This window comes from Schistocerca serialis, chromosome 8, assembly GCF_023864345.2.
Source record: "Schistocerca serialis cubense isolate TAMUIC-IGC-003099 chromosome 8, iqSchSeri2.2, whole genome shotgun sequence".
NCBI classification, from domain to species: Eukaryota; Metazoa; Arthropoda; class Insecta; order Orthoptera; family Acrididae; genus Schistocerca; species Schistocerca serialis.
This window is the reverse complement of record NC_064645.1, coordinates 430,415,817-430,432,217: the sequence shown is the minus strand read 5'-3', so window position 1 is coordinate 430,432,217 and position 16,401 is coordinate 430,415,817. Positions and strand designations below refer to the sequence as shown.

Here is a 16,401-nt window from a genome sequence, read left to right as displayed (position 1 = left end):
TCGTGAATTTCCAGCGCAGACATCAAAGGAAGTCCTGTTCTCTGCAGTCGTTCGATGGCGCATGCCAGATTACTGAAGTGTGATTTTATTGTTACAAGCTACAGCCGAAATTTTTCTTTGACAGACGCTTTAATTAAAATCTGCGTTCTGTGAATTCTATGGGCTTAGGGCAAGGAAAGCCTTGTGACCAATGTTATAATATGATAACTATGTACTTTCTGCAGTTGGTGCTGATTATTGTCGGAAATCGGTCTATATTGTCGTCATCATTACAACGTATCCAGCACAATTTAGCAAGCGATTGCTCCTACAGCAGAACATAGTCGAAACCAATATAGTCACAATATTACTTTACAAGTTTCTAACTGCATTACGCTTTATTGATGTTCCAGCTCATGGACGTCTGCATCGCTCAGTCAGTTTTCCGAATATCTTCTAACTTTTTTTCGTTATATGGAAAGGGCAGCGAGAGCTATTTATCTAATAACACACGTTTATCGTCTGTCTTCATCTGACACATTGCTGCACTGTCTGTTGCATGTTTAAGTATGAATTTCTGGTAGCTTATACAAACAATTCGACATCAAAGAATACACCCAGACATCGTTGCAAGTAAAAAAAAGTCGAAAAATTTTAAGATGGGCTCAAGAGGCCATGATGCAATTCAGTTCATAACAGAGGGACGTTACGAGAAATTTAGAAGTTCGTTACGTTCTAATTAACCCAGACATTTCCGAATACGAAGTGGGAAAATCTAATGCTCATAACGCAATGGTTTTTGCCTCCACTGAAGCAGCTGGTGAAACTATTGATACCTACAACTACACCCGTCAAAACTCACGTTGTACCACAATTAGCTGTTATGAAAATCTTTATTATTACTGGTAGATTTGATTGGTAATCATCAGGCACACTAAGTTTTTCAATTGTAGTAACTGCATGGATACACGTATGAAATTTCACCCCACTCTACAAAATGTCAAAAACACGAATTGAAAAGCAGATGCGTTGTACTATTATGTTATTGACACGTTGGAACATTTCAATAATACTTAAATTCTACGTATTGAATTATATTGTCCAGTTCGTGATAGGACACGTCGAGATATTCGAAAACATGTCCGAGGGTACAGGCTAGCATCAACTGGATCATCAACAAACATTAAAACAGCAAAAAATTGCAAAATAATAACATTACAATAATAACATTACTACGTAGGAGTCTTCCATTGTGAACGATACTCGATTCGTTGAGGTGCAGGTGTTGACCGAGATCCACGACATGGACTAACCAGATTAACTTCTCATGGTCGGGGTTGAGAGACATGCAGAATTTTGTAACGACATCATATTCGCAGTTGAGTGCAGAAACTATTTGTTACACAACTGCACTTTGGTCTTTGAGCTGTTGTCGATTGGTACTGCAAAATGTTTTGCTTCAGCATATGTGAGACTTTAAAATCTCCCGGCGTCTACGTTTTTTTGAGGATGACGTATTTACATGTCGGAGGATTTTAATGTCTAACAAGTGCTGAAGCAAAATATTTTACAGTACCACACAAAAATGGCCCAAAGGTCGAAATTGCAATTGTGTGATAAATAATTGCTACAGTCAACGACGAATATGACATCCTTCAGAGAGAAAAAAAGTTAACAGAACTGGTGGAATTGATCTAGTCACAATATTATTTTCTGAGTTTTTGAATGCAATGAACATTACAGTGCCAATTGTATTCGCGTCTGTTCTAACTTAACATAACACGCATAGACAAATAAGTCTAACTTGTGTCTCTGATTCTTTTCGGAACAGTTCCAACACTTCCTCCTTCAATGTGTGTTCGACATAAAAGTTGAACATCAGTATGGTAACCGCTTTGCTCAATATCTTGCGACGTCCTATCTCCGCCCCCCCCCCTCCCCCACTCCTCCCGTCCGGTTGTGTTCTAATTATTCCTGGTACAAATCCGACTTCTTGTAATGAAATGCGAGACGAGCAAAGACAACGTTGCTCTGGCCAATTAGATCCTGTAATCTTCCAGAGAGCGCGTTGCGACATAATAGCCGAATGAAATGTCGTGTGATCAATTTGTGCTCACCGTGGTAAAATTCTTTCTCACTCAGCAAGGCCTGGTGACTAGCGTAGCGCCCTCCTGATCACTGGGGCCTGCCCTGCACCGATACGTAGGCTCCCTGCCGGTGTAACACTTAGCCTAAAGCCATCCTGTCAAGGGGCGTAAAAACGCACGTGAAACAGAAGCCGATGACGTCACAGCGTGGAATTCCAAGTAGCACTACACCGCGAAGCGTGAAATAAAGAATCTGGCGTGCTAGATTTTAGCCTCGTGGAGAGAAACGTGGCTAACGAGGACAACAACTAGAATTTTTCTCCCAGTGGCCAAAAATCTTAACATAGCTGCTCGTTTATGTCAGAAAGTAAACACAAGTTAAACACTGAAAGTATTTGCTATTACAAAACTTCATGAAAGTGTACATGATGTTACGACAAAAAACAGTAATTTTCTTCAGAAGTACATAATCTTGCCAAAAAATTACGAGAATACCAAATAATTTTTAGCTTCCAATCATGACATACTGTGTAGCGGCGGGTTAATAATAATAATTAATATGTCATAAGAAAATATTAGAATATTTGAAATATAGTTCCCAGTCTTTTACGAGAGCCTAGGAACTATTTCTGTGGTCATCCAGAAAGCGATGGAGGTCATACTGACCATAGTTCTCAGTCTGCCAAGTCCACATTCTTGTCCATCCCACTGAAGGAAATGTTTCGATTCTCTATTTGTTCAGCGGGATCACGACTATGATTATAAATGAAGCTTTTGAGTTCTGATTGATATACATATTTAGTAAAGTTTCACATGCACATCATCGTTATATTCTTTATGTTAATACTAATAACAAATCTCCCAATCCTTAACACCACTATGAGCAGTTCAGAGGCGACGTCTGCGGTAAGTTCCTATTAAATTGTCTTTCGCCCTATCTTTTAGTAATCAAAATAATTGCTCGCCGAAAAAGTGGAAAATAATTGTCACCACTTGCCACGCGGTTTGTTAACATTACGGGAAACACACTTATAGTTACTTCCGTGAAATCTAAGCGATCTAAGGCGATGTACAGTCCTCGCGATTTCATTTCCTATTTGTTCCGAAAACATGAGTTAAGTTGCGATCTGGCTGTGACGTCATCTGAGGCAGTGCGAAATCCTGCGTTTATCTGACGCGGACAGTACGGTAGCAGGGTGCGAAGTGAAGACTTGTCAAAATCTGAACGATCCAAGACGGTTGTACATTCCTCGCTAGTTCACTTTTTATTATTCCTGAAAATACACGTTTAGTTAACATCCTATCTCTGACGTCATCCGAGGCAGCGCGTACTCCGGCGTTTAACTGGCGCGGATCCTGCGGTGGCTGGGTGCGAAGTAAAGACTCTAGTCTTGCCTCTGAGGCTGTATTTATCTACGGGCGCCGCGGACGGCCAAGGGAACATCTACTGTTATCCGCTCTATGCCCACAGTAGCAGCCTCTAAACGGCCGCTTTCGCAGACGCATAACATTTCATAACTCGGTTGTGTATTAATTTTGAATTTTCGTAATTTTTTGTATGAATATAGTTAAGTTGGTTAAAATCAGAGAAAAAGTTTTAGCTCGCCTGCATTTAAACTTAGCCGTCTAGAATTTTTAGAACGGAACTGATAGTAGAACATGCTCTCTGAACTACAAGTTTAGGAGACTTCGTTTTGATTGTTATTAACATCAAGGCCTTGGAACTTGTTATAGATCTATAGGTTTCATCATGTGCTGTAACCAAAACTTTCTAGCATTAAGATAACAAATACTTAATCCACTACTAATAAGGACGTTTTTGTTCCAAATTAAGTTTTCAGCAAATTACTCGGAAACTATTAGAGGTAGCTCACTGGGGTTACAAAAATTCAGATGTGTGTGAAATCTTATGGGACTTAGCTGCTAAGGTCATCAGTCCCTAAGCTTACACACTACTTAACCTAAATTATCCTAAGGACAAATACATACACCCATGCCCGAGGGAGGACTCGAACCTCCGCCGGGACCAGCCGCACAGTTCATGACTGCAGCGCCGAAGACCGCTCGGCTGATCCCGTGCGGCACTGGGGTTACATAATTAATACTTTTATACTAAACTGAAGCTTCATACAAATTTTCATATTTCTAAGTCTAATATTTAGCGCCTTCAGTTTTTCTTTAAAATGTGGCTCCTGACCAAAATATTGCTTTAATCACGTTGAGACTTGTACCAGTCAATTTTGACTTACATCTGCGCCTTATGACCAATTTTTGGATTCCTAGCTTTATTATTTAGCACCAGTAATGTTTTTCTTAAAATCATGTATTTAGGGAAAAATATTTATCTGATCAATCTGAGAATTGACAGTTTAAACATTAATATACTAAAGCACATTCTGACAAAGTTTGGAAAAGCAACTTTAACTCTTAAGTTCATTCTTAAATTGTGGTGCAATACTTGTTTGCTACACACAGACGCGTTATGGTGACACGGCGCTGGTAGCAGTGAACTGGGGTAAGTCCTTGTATAACACTTTTGCCTGCCACTGTTATACCATAACCTCAAAGCTGGAGGTAGTTCGTATAAATGAAATAATTTTTATTAAAGCAATTGCAGCATAAAGAAGCAGAGCAGTGTTACCCTCTCAAAAGAAATTAAGTTGTGTTGACCGTAATATACGTAACGGTTGTGGCTTACCGGAAGTGAAAGTTAGAATTACGTAAATATTTAAACAGTAACAATATTGTACAGAATTTGACTTGAATAGCAAGAGTAATTAAAACGTTCTATAATTAAGTAACTTTGTGCATTTGAACTACTTTCAATGGAGGGGGGCCCTTAATCCTGACCACTGTAGCAGAGAAAACTAAACACACTTTCAATACACTAAAGAAACAAGCCCTTAACAAACATGAACATGTAACTTTCAACAGTAATAGTTCTCAACTTTTACTGCAGTAGAACACAACTTGCTGTGGCTATAACACAATAGCTCACCTTTGGGTATTTTCGACAGACTGCACTGTAATCATTTAATTTGCAAAACTCTATAAGCCACAGTTTTGAGAACATTCACTTTAGAAGTTGGCAACAAAATATTAATAAGCAGTTTTAATAGAAAAATTATTTTAAGCAAGCATCATATACTATATTACTCAGTTCTGCTACATTAACTTTAACTTAGTTTCTTCTTACTATCTTCAAGTGGCATTAATTAGTAAATCACTGAGCTTTAATGTTCTTTCAATAAAGACACTCGGTAATCACTTTAGCATGGGAAGGATCCTAAGTGGAAATGTGACAGAGGATAAATCAAGGTAAGTTTTCATAAATAGTCTTTTGGTTACCTTATTATTGAAAACAACCAAATCATCCACATGAGCTGATCCTTCACTGTTCATTATTATAATTCCTTGGTTCCTTTTCAGTGATTGCGCAAAGTGGTGGCGATTTCATGTTGGTAGGTGGATTTGCAGGTAGAATTGCTGGACACTGTCATTTCCTGGTGGCGATTATAAATACCAATTTCAGAATAGTTCCAGCTCTTTATCCATCCATCCGAGGCATTGGAAAGCGTCAAGAAAAGCCTCTCTCGGAACCAGCACAATACACAACTTTTACATGATCAGAATGAGATTTTCACTCTGCAGCGGAGTGTACGCTGATACGAAACTTCCTGGCAGATTAAAACTGTGTGCCGGACCGAGACTCGAACTCGGGACCATTGCGTCTCGCGGGCAAGTGCTCTACCAACTGAGCTGCCCAAGCACGACTCACGCCCCGTCCTCACAGCTTTACTTCTGCCAGTACCTCGTCTCCTACCTTCCAAACAGAAGCTCTTCTGCGAACCTTGCAGAACTAGCACTCCTGAAAGAAAGGATACTGCGGAAACATGGCTAAGTTGCAGCCTGGGGGATGTTTCCAGAATGAGATTTTCACTCTGCAGCGGAGTGTGCGCTGATATGAAACTTCCTGGCGGATTAAAACTATGTGCCGGATCGAGACTCGAACTCGGGACCTTTGCCTTTCGCGGGCAAGTGCATTACCATCTCGGTCCCGCACACAGTTTCATTTTACATGAGCTGTTGATAGTTTGGCAGCTCGTCCCCGACTGAATCTTTCTTCCACCTTTCCATACATGCCAACCACATTTTGCGTGCGCTACAAAGTTCCGTTCCCGAGGGGACCCACACCACCTTTTACATACAAAATAATTAAATTAATTAATTAAAAACCGTAAGTGAAGGTCAGCAGTTTACATAACAGAAACCAAACATATTAAATAAAACAGGACATTTACACATATTGACATTTCTACAAAAATATTATTCACACAGAAACTACAATTATATGCAGCAAGTTTTGTTCCCTCCAAATGACACAAAGAATTGAAATGATAGATACACTACATTGCATAGAATCAAACCATGACATCACAGTTTTTACAAAGAAAGGAATATACAATTTTGTGTTATCGATTCAATCAAACAACATTTAAAGTAGCTCAACGATGGAATGTTGAACAAAACAGAAAGCAAAACGTATCAACAAAAGGTATGTAGTGTCTAATCTACGGTGTTACACTTGCACACTTGCCCGTCTCTGTATCTCTCAAAGGATACAGCGCTTGTTTCGCCACAATACGGCTATTAAAATTCCCAGTTGCAAACAGGAGACATTACTTACTAGTTTAGATTAATTAAAACATGTTACGTGAAACACGCGCTAACCAGTTCACGTCACATGTAGTAATTATAATTAAAATGTCCATTAAAACTCTATGAAGGACATGTGTATGGCTGTTAAACAAAGACAAATATCGACCTGGAAGCGTAACTCCAACAAAGGCTTATGTAATCTACTGCAGAGCACATCAAACATTGCGAGCTGATGCCATAAGAAACAGGTCATTTATGTAATATTTCTCTTCTTCTGCACCCACTTTCCGTTCTCATAAATAGTTACTACTGGTGTTGCTACCAGTATAAAAGACCTTAACAGTAATGAAGTAGCACAGGTAAATTACAATTATTTCTTTACCGTCATACTGTTTTATAGTGGTAGCAACATCGATTATTATTTCTTACAATGGCATGTCAAAGCAGAAAAACATGAGTATTACGTAACTGAGCTTTTCATTACGGCATCAGCTCACAACATATGGAGCTCTCTACGGTACTTTACGTAAGAACTATAGCTAGACGCTGCGCGACTAGTTCATTTGCCTTTGTTCCTTTTTTCAGTTCTAATGGACATTTTAATTATAAGTACTGCATGTGGCATGAGCTTGTTAGTTCATGATTCATGTAACATGTCTTAATTAATGTGAAGAAGTGATCAATAGTTTCAGTTTGCAATTGTCAGTTTTAATTATTTTAAATTATAATTGGTTGTTGAAATTAGTGGTTTTCTTACAATATCTTAGGTAAGATCATGCACTTCTGAGGAAGATACTTCTAATAGTATCTAAATTTAGGCCATGTTTAAATTAATAGACTTCCGACAGTTGATTGACTGTTTACTTTATTAACTAAATCAAATTTATTCCATTTCACGCATACGAGAGGCAATACGTCGTTCACTCATGGTTTCCAGCTCGCCTCTGATTCAACCCCAGCCTTCCTATCTGCAGTTTTAGTTGTGAATCGTTGGGAATGGTTTTACATACGTGTATTTGTCGTAATTTAACCATATGTTTCTGTATTGCTCATCGGCATTGTTCTTCTAGGTTCCTTTTAAAATTCCTGTAATTTTGTCCTTTTAAAATTTGAATTGTCCTCCTCGCCGCTTCCACGAATCAATGAGCTCCGTCGAAATGCCCTCTACCGCCCCCCCCCCCCCCCCCCATCTCGGTGTCCTACTGTCGGCAGAACAAATGTTGACCTCTGTTTCCTCACATTCTGCAATCTGCTGGCGTTGGAATAAATTTCAGAAAACTTATCATTATCTTCGATTTTTTATGTGAAGCACGGTAGTTACAATCTGACGCAAAACTTCCTACCGACGCCACTTGAGGGGTGGAAGAAATATGACCGTCTCGGATAGCGTGTGTGCGTAGACTTGTATCGTGTTTGTTTTGGTCATGGCAATGATAATGGTGAGGAGGAGGAGGAAGACGAGATGGAGGAGAAGGAGGAGGAAGAGAGAGAGAGAGAGAGAGAGAGAAAGGAGCGGGAGAAACTTGCTGGCAGCGCACAGGCTGCTCATCTTGAGTAGCACAAGTGCGACCTCCAACTTGCGTTCACCCCTGCGATAAATTTAGACCTTTCGTACACCCTTTTATGAGCGCAGAAAAGTACGAGTAAATTGTTGCGGTATTTTCGTTCATTCGCTTGTAGGTTATGTCGCTTTGTTCTATATTCAGATATTCATCTAGCATGTATAGCGTGTGCCGAGAGAGGTTTCATTGGCGATGTTCATAAACTTTTACTCTGTCCAACATAGTACTTCCATCTTAGTGCATATCTTCAGATAAATTCGTTCACTTAGATATATCACGTTAGTATGTTCGAAGATCTGAAAAGTACAAACTTATCATTAAATTAACAACATTGATTTATCGATCTTCTGCGACTTGAGGTCATTGTTGAGGATACATTGTATTTTTTGTTACAGGATCTTGACACCAGGATCATCATCGGCAGTTTCTCGCAGCAGGTGGCTCCGAAGATTTTTTGTGAGGTATGAAACATGCTTTTCTTTTCTTTCTTATCTTACCTATCGAAAGAATCGTAAAAAAATTGACTCTCTTTGATGGTTGGTTGGTTGATTTGGGGGAAGGAATGAAACAGCGAGGTCATCGGTCCCATCGGATATGGGAATGAAGCCGACCATGCCATTTCAAAGGAACCATCTCGGCATTTTCTTGATGCGATTTAGGGAAATCACAGAAAACCTAGATCTGGATGGCGGGAAGCGGATTTGAACCGTCGTCCTCCCGAATGCGAATCCAGCGTGCTAGCTACTGCACCACCTCACTCGGTCTCTGTTTGTTAATTATAGTGTCATCAATAGGCGTGAATAACACAAACAAGATCCCATCTGCTGATGGCAGCAGTATTGACAAATGAAAGCGGCAGTTTCTCCTTCAGTGATTTGAAAGAAAAGTTTTGAGAGAAAAAATTCAGTTACGTTTGCCAAAGTACACCCGCGCCCCAAGCCCCCATAAGAAAGACTATGGTGGGACTATCTCATGAAATACCCTCCTGAAGTTCAGTTCGCCGCGCTGGATTAGCCGAGCGGTTTACGGCGCTGCAGTCACGGACTGTGCGGCTGGTCCCGGCGGAAGTTCGAGTCCTCCCTCGGGCATGGGTGTGTGTGTTTGTCCTTAGGATAATTTAGGTTAAGTAGTGTGTAAGCTTAGGGGCTGATGACCTTCGCAGTTAAGTCCCATAAGATTTCACACACATTTGAACATTTTTTGAAGTTCAGTTCGTTGGCTGTAGCTGTGCTAAAAACACCATGTCTTTCTATAATTCGTAACTATTTAACCAGTTTATTTATATTCTTCTGTACGTTATTTTGGTGAAAAATTTACAAAAAGCAAGCTGTAAACTGATGTTTGCCTTCTCTCAGTTGCATTACGATTGGGTCTGAATTATAATCTGTTGATGAATCTACTTTTTAGCGGAAACTGGCCTGCATATCAGATTACTAACTTGTAATGATGTTTTATACACATACAAAAGCTGGCTACGTTTAAGAACTGGAGCATGAGGAAGCCCTTAATTACAACTTAATGAAGATTAAGGGAATCAACCAGGTCATACCCCAATTCCTACTCCATATGTTCACACCACACAGCTGTTAGGATCAGTGACGTAAGAAATTTGACTAGGACCAATTATTCCCAAAAATCCACACTGCTAACGGCGTTATTAGTTTGCTACCGTCTGAAGTACGTGTATAACGGATGACGTAATTCTTGCCGACTGCTAAATGAAACAAAATGATATGAGGTCTCCACTGGAACCTGATCAACATGCGGTCGGGTCGTGTTGATTCCTACCTGAGAGATCTAAAAACAGGCGTAGGCTGACAATGTTGTGACAATGGCTCGACCGAGTCTTAGCACTTGCTGTTTACATGCTTAGACGAACCCCTACACCATGGCAGAAAAGCGAACGTGCGAGTAGACTGGCGGATCTTCGGTATTCGCTTCAGACCCGCTAGACCTGTGTTCTCGCTTTACTTCGCGAGTTTCGACTGAGAAGAAAACAATATGTATGGACCATAGGAACCCAGCTGCACCTCTTGACTGATATTTGGAGACAATAAATTAGAGACTTTCAAAATCTAAAGAGAGATTAGTGGATTATTCAGGGAGAAGTGGATTTGGAGGAGGATCTGAAATACATTGAATACCATATACAGAAGAGCATTTGTGTGAAACAGGAGATCAAATTAAATTTTCCTTCTCATTCTCTCCTTCTCCTCCTCCTCCTTCTCCTCCTCCTCCTTCTTCTTCTTCTTCTTCTGCACTTCAAGGCTTAGCCGCTCGTGACTGTTCCGTCTTCACTTGTCACTGCCACCCCATTCTGAGGCTTCCAGCGTCTCTTCTTCCTCTTGCCTTCGATCTTTTCATTAATATTATAAATATCTAGTTCATTCCTAACATCTTCATTTCTTATACAGTATTCCCTGGTAACATCTCTCACTTTCCTAAGATATTTCATTTCTGCTGCTTGTTGTTTGCTTTACCGTGATTTTTAGGAATTCATTACTTAATTCCCAATAATAATGCAGGTATAGTCATGGTTTTATAAAATTTCAATTTTGTTCCTTCCATATTTTGTTCTGTAATGTTTATCATTCCACGTATTCACCGATATTTGTTAATGTTATTTTCTGTGTCCTTGTCCATGTCATAGCTCACATCACATCCTACAAAATTTAAGTTGGAAAGCTGTTGAACTGGTGTATTATATTATATTGGAACAAATAAGCCCTCGGTCACAAATATTAAGTCAAAATTGACCGGGTTTCGACGCTACTATGAGCGTCGTCTTCAGAATTAGACTAACTGTACTAAAACATTAGGTATGCAGTACATTAATAAAATTAAAGTTTGTACTGACTGGAAAAGATGCAGCACTTACAAGTCACATATTAAAAAAGATCTAAGCCGTAAAGGCGACGTCATGAATAGTTGTGAGACGGCAAGCCACTAAGGGCTGCTCGTACTGTGAACAAGGGTTGCAACAAGACTGCAAACGTCGTCGAACTGCTCGTGCAGATGGTTGTTGTCTTGAAAACGTCCCCAGCTGTTGACTCAGGGATCGAGACGTGGCTACACGATCCGTTACAGCCATGCGGATAAGATGCCTGTCATCTCGACTGCTAGTGATAGGAGGCCGTTGGGATCCAGCACGGCGTTCCGTATTACCCCCCTGAACCCACCGATTCCATATTGTGCTAACAGTCATTGGATCTCGACCAACGCGAGCAGCAATGTCGCGATACGATAAACCGCAATCGCGGTAGGCTAAAATCCGACCTTTGTCAAAGTCGGAAACGTGATGGTACGCATTTCTCCTCCTTACATGGGGCATCACAACAACGTTTCACCAGGCAACGCCGGTCAACTGTTCTTTGTGTATGAGAAATCGGTTGGAAGCTTTCCTCATGTCAGCACGTTGTAGGTGTCGCCACCGGCGCCATCCTTGTGTGAATGCTCTAAAAAGATAATCATTTGCTTATCACAGCATCTTCTTCCTGTCCGTTAAATTTCGCGTCTGTAGCATGTCATCTTCGTGGTGTAGCAATTTTAATGGCCAGTAGTGTAATTTTCAACCTACTAGGTTAGCAAGTAAAGCACACTCAACGAAATTATGGCGCGTCGACCCGATGTGTGTCTTTCAGTGAAAGTGGTTAAAACTGGAGGGATTCGAAGAGAAACAGCAACTTTGTATGTAAAATGTCGGCCGAGGGTGATAATTCCCCAAAACTGAAATTAAGCTTCAAAAGAAAGGAATCAGACGATATTTAAATAACTTACTGGAGCATATACTGTATTCAGACATTATGAATCACCTCGAAGGGAACGATCTATTGATACGTAATCAGCATGGTTTCAGAAAACATCGTTCTTGTGCAACGCAGCTAGCTCTTTATTCGCACGAAATAATGGCCGCTATCGAAAGGGAATCTCAAGTTGATTCCGTATTTCTAGATTTCCGGAAAGCTTTAGACACCGTTCCTCACAAGCGACTTCTAATGAAGCTGCGGGCCTATGGGGTATCGTCTCAGTTGTGCTACTGGATTCGTGATTTCCTGTCAGGAAGGTCGCAGTTCGTAGTAATGGACAGCAAATCATCGAGTGAATATGATATCAGGTGTTCCCCTGGGAAGCGTCCTGGGACCTCTGCGGTTCCTGATCTATATTAATGACCTGAATGACAATCTGAGCAGTTCTCTTAGGTTGTTCGCAGATGATGCTGTAATTTACCGTCTAGTAAGGTCATCCGAAGACCAGAATCAGTTGCAAAGCGATTTAGAAAAGATTGCTGTATGGTGTGGCAGGTGGCAGTTGACGCTTAACACCGAAAAGTGTGAGGTGATCCACATGAGTTCAAAAAGAAATCCGTTGGAATTCGATGACTCGATAAATAGTACAATTCTCAAGGCTGTCAATTCAACTAAGTACCTGGGTGTTAAAACTACGAACAACTTCAGCTGGAAAGACCACAAAGATAATATTGTGGGGAAAGCGAGCCAACTGTTGCGTTTCATCCGCAGGACACTTAGAAGGTGCAACAAGTCCACTAAAGAGACAGCTTACACTACACTCGTTCGTCCTCTGTTAGAATATTGCTGCGCGGTGTGGGATCCTTACCAGGTGGGATTGACGGAGGACATCGAAAGGGTACAAAAAAGGGCAGCTCGTTTTGTATTATCACGTGATAGGGAAGAGAGTGTGGCAGATATGATACGCGAGTTGGGATGGAAGCCATTAAAGCAAAGACGTTTTTCGCCGCGCCGAGATCTATTTACGAAATTTCAGTCACCAACTTTCTCTTCCGAATGCGAAAATATTTTGTTGAGCCCAACCTACATAGGTAGGAATGATCATCAAAATAAAATAACAGAAATCAGAGCTCGAACAGAAAGGTTTATGTGTTCGTTTTTCCCGCGCGCTGTTCGGGAGTGGAATGGTAGAGAGGTAGTATGATTGTGGTTCGATGTGAATTGCAGAGTAATCCTGTAGATGTAGATGTAGATTTACCAGCTTGATCTTTATAATGCAGACGTTTTTCACTAAAATAACCATCAACCGCGTAGAAAGTGGCATCAGTTTGCCCGAAGCAAAGCGAAATTCTCGCTTCGGAAGAGGTTGCAGCACAGCCGACTACACTTTACACACAAGACATCGAACCAACATATGGTAATGTAATGCAAGAGATTTACATAAAGGTACCCAATTCATAAACATCACCCAGGATAGTTTAAAATTCGGAACTGAAAGAGTCAGGCAGCTAGTTTCCATATCACTAAATGTGCTGCCCTACAGGAAGTTTAATTGGGAGGAACGAGGAGAAACAGAGGTTAAAGGAACGAACACAGAACCTTCGTTTTACTAACGACGTAATACTGTTTTCTATGGTGCTGAGAATCTTCGGTCGCTAACAGAATAACTGAACAAAGCACTTTGAGAGTAAATTAAAAAAGAAAAAAACACTTACAGTGACCCAGAAATAATGAGAAATGGAGACATGCAAAGCAACATAGCACAAATTAATAATGATGTCCAAGATGCCGTTGCTAAGTTCTTCTATTTAGACCAGTAAAAGTCAACAACAGAAATGACAGGCAAATAACTAATCAAAGCCTATTAGTGCCTGGTGTTCTTTTGATATCTTACCGAATGCTTGCAAAAAGAATTTTCTAATGTGTCTGAATCGGAAAATTTGTGATTTGTGAATAGCTTTTGCTGATGGATGTGAGACTTGGATCTACGATGGGAAAAATATTCAAGAACTGGTGACTGTTTAGCGTGCAACGAGGAATTACGCATTGGAACCACTAGGAAAGAGAAGGTGAAAAACAAGTTTATCTGACAACCGAGTGACACATTTCTGACGAAATTAATATTGTAATGAAATTGAAATGGTGGTAGGTGGGATTGCAGCGATTTTTAAGCCTGTCACGTTGGTTGTTTGTTCCAGATGATTGACTTGTACAACTGAATCTGTCATGCGTTCCGAAAGTGTGGCAATATCATCCCTAAATGCCTGGCAATTTATTGCGACACCTTTGTTCGTTCTTCCTAGCACGACTGGCGAATTTGACGTCTTTCAGTTTTTCGTTCAGAATTTTTACAATTTTTCCATTACACAGGTAAAAAGAAGAAAATTACCTTGTCTGTGACCTGTAGACTTGGCGTTTAAGATTGCGCCTGTCGGAGTTCCTCGGATTCGTTTTAACAACTTAGTAATAATTCCAAATTCATGGAGTACCTTTTCTAGGGTTTCGTTTATGGACGGAGTCAGAAGCTTTGTTAAAACCAATAAATGTCACAGTGCCTTTAGAGTTTATTAATTTGTGACGAATTAGGGTTTTCTGATTGAAAATCTGTTTGAGTAGGATCTTTTTCTTCTAAACCCTTCTTGATACTCACTTAGTTAACAATAAAGCGTAGATCGTACTCTGCTATTATTGCTGAGAATATCTTGTAAGCAACTGGTAAAAGGGATACACATTTGTAACTGTAAACACCTTGCTTGTTACCATTCATAACCATTTTTCATTCGACTTGCATCTTTCCCATTTTCAAATTTTATTCAAAGATTATTTGTACATTCTCAATAATTTTTGCTGCAGACTGTTTTACAAGTTCAGCTGCTATGGCGTCTTCCCCGGTAGATTTCGTTATGTCTAAGGTTACATTACTTAATCAGTAAAAGCGGAATCCTTACAGTATTACTTTGTTGTCGGTCTTTCTGTCTGTCTGGCCGTTAAAAACAGTTTCTCTCAGGAATGGACACACGTATCAAATGGAAATTTACGTCATATTCTGAAGTGTATGGTCACTTGACGGTGTAAAATATTTAAGCTTCTACGTCGATGTAATGAAAAGTTACGGCCATATATGTAACTTATTTTAATACTCGCAAACTCACTTATCAAAACACATAGGGCACTTTTCGTTGACCTAGAATCACGAAATTTTGCGAGAAGTGAAGTTTCACAATACAAATAAAGACAAAAATCCTAATTTTGCCAATTTGATATTATATCACCCGAAAATAGAATTTTCTTGTCATTTGTTATTCGACTTTGTGTTTGTCAGTCTGTCAAAACCTCTTATTCTCACGAGCAAGTAGACGTATCGCCTTGAAATTAGCCCCCTGATGGTGCAAAAAATTGAAGCTTCATAGTCAGTGCAACCAAAATATATGGCTGTTGGTGTCAGATTTTGATACTTGCAAACCCACTCAGCAAAACCTATAGGGTACTTCCCGTTGACCTACTGTCATTATGTTTGGTAAGAATCTAGGTTTCACAGTAAAAGTAAAGGAAAAATTCCTAAAATATTTGCACTGTAATTATATCACGTAAAAATATCTTTTCACCATTACAACTTACATTCCATTCACTATCGGCCAAAGCGTAATAGAAAAATATTACGGCAATGTGGATGTTAAATGTAAACTGTAATAATGTTTTAATAAATTTTATTTACTCTTTATAAATTTTATTTACTCTTGTCTCTCTACATGTGTAAACATGAGTCCCCGTTCGCTTCTTATTGTAACCCAGGATAGTCTCAGGAACATTGCACAGATTTTGATACAGTCTTAGAATCCCAGGATCGGTTTCTTGTCAGTATAGATATCGAAAACAAGCAAAAACTGTCGAGATTCTCTATTTCTGTGATGAGTTTTCCCTTTTACTGTCAATTCATTTACAATGAGAGGAAAAAGATGAAAGAGAAAAGCGGGATATTTGCAATGAACATAAAACTTTTGAAAGGTAATGGGGAAGTTAAAAAGGTATGACTTCTTGCACTTGTAGTTAAAAACAGTAATAATAAAATTTAAAATGATACACAATGAGACCACACTTAAAAGCATTTAAAACATGATGCCGGGTTAAAAGGAGCACTTTCCTGGCACTAAAACCGTTTGGGAATCTATTGTTGAAGGGCAGAGGTTCGTCGATAAGGACGGTAGGATTGTGGTGTAAGGATGGAGGACTGATACACAGTATCGATGGCGTAGGAGTGAGTGTTGCGACAGAAGATGGGGTGGAATTGAGGGGGGTAGTGGTGAGGCTTGGAAAAGAAAGGCAGACATTGAAAAAAGGGGTTAAGAAAATATGGGGAGTGGAGGGAGA

General features: G+C 39.9%; 1 protein-coding gene across 1 annotated transcript in view; it reads left to right on the top strand.

The window, feature by feature from the left end:
- LOC126417051 (gamma-aminobutyric acid type B receptor subunit 2) overlaps positions 1–16,401 on the top strand; it is a 430,259-nt gene that overhangs the window by 178,907 nt on the left and 234,951 nt on the right. The window contains exon 6 of the mRNA XM_050084943.1: positions 8,683–8,748. Within this exon, the coding sequence (XP_049940900.1) occupies positions 8,683–8,748 (66 nt within the window). The remainder of the gene's footprint in view (positions 1–8,682; positions 8,749–16,401) is intronic.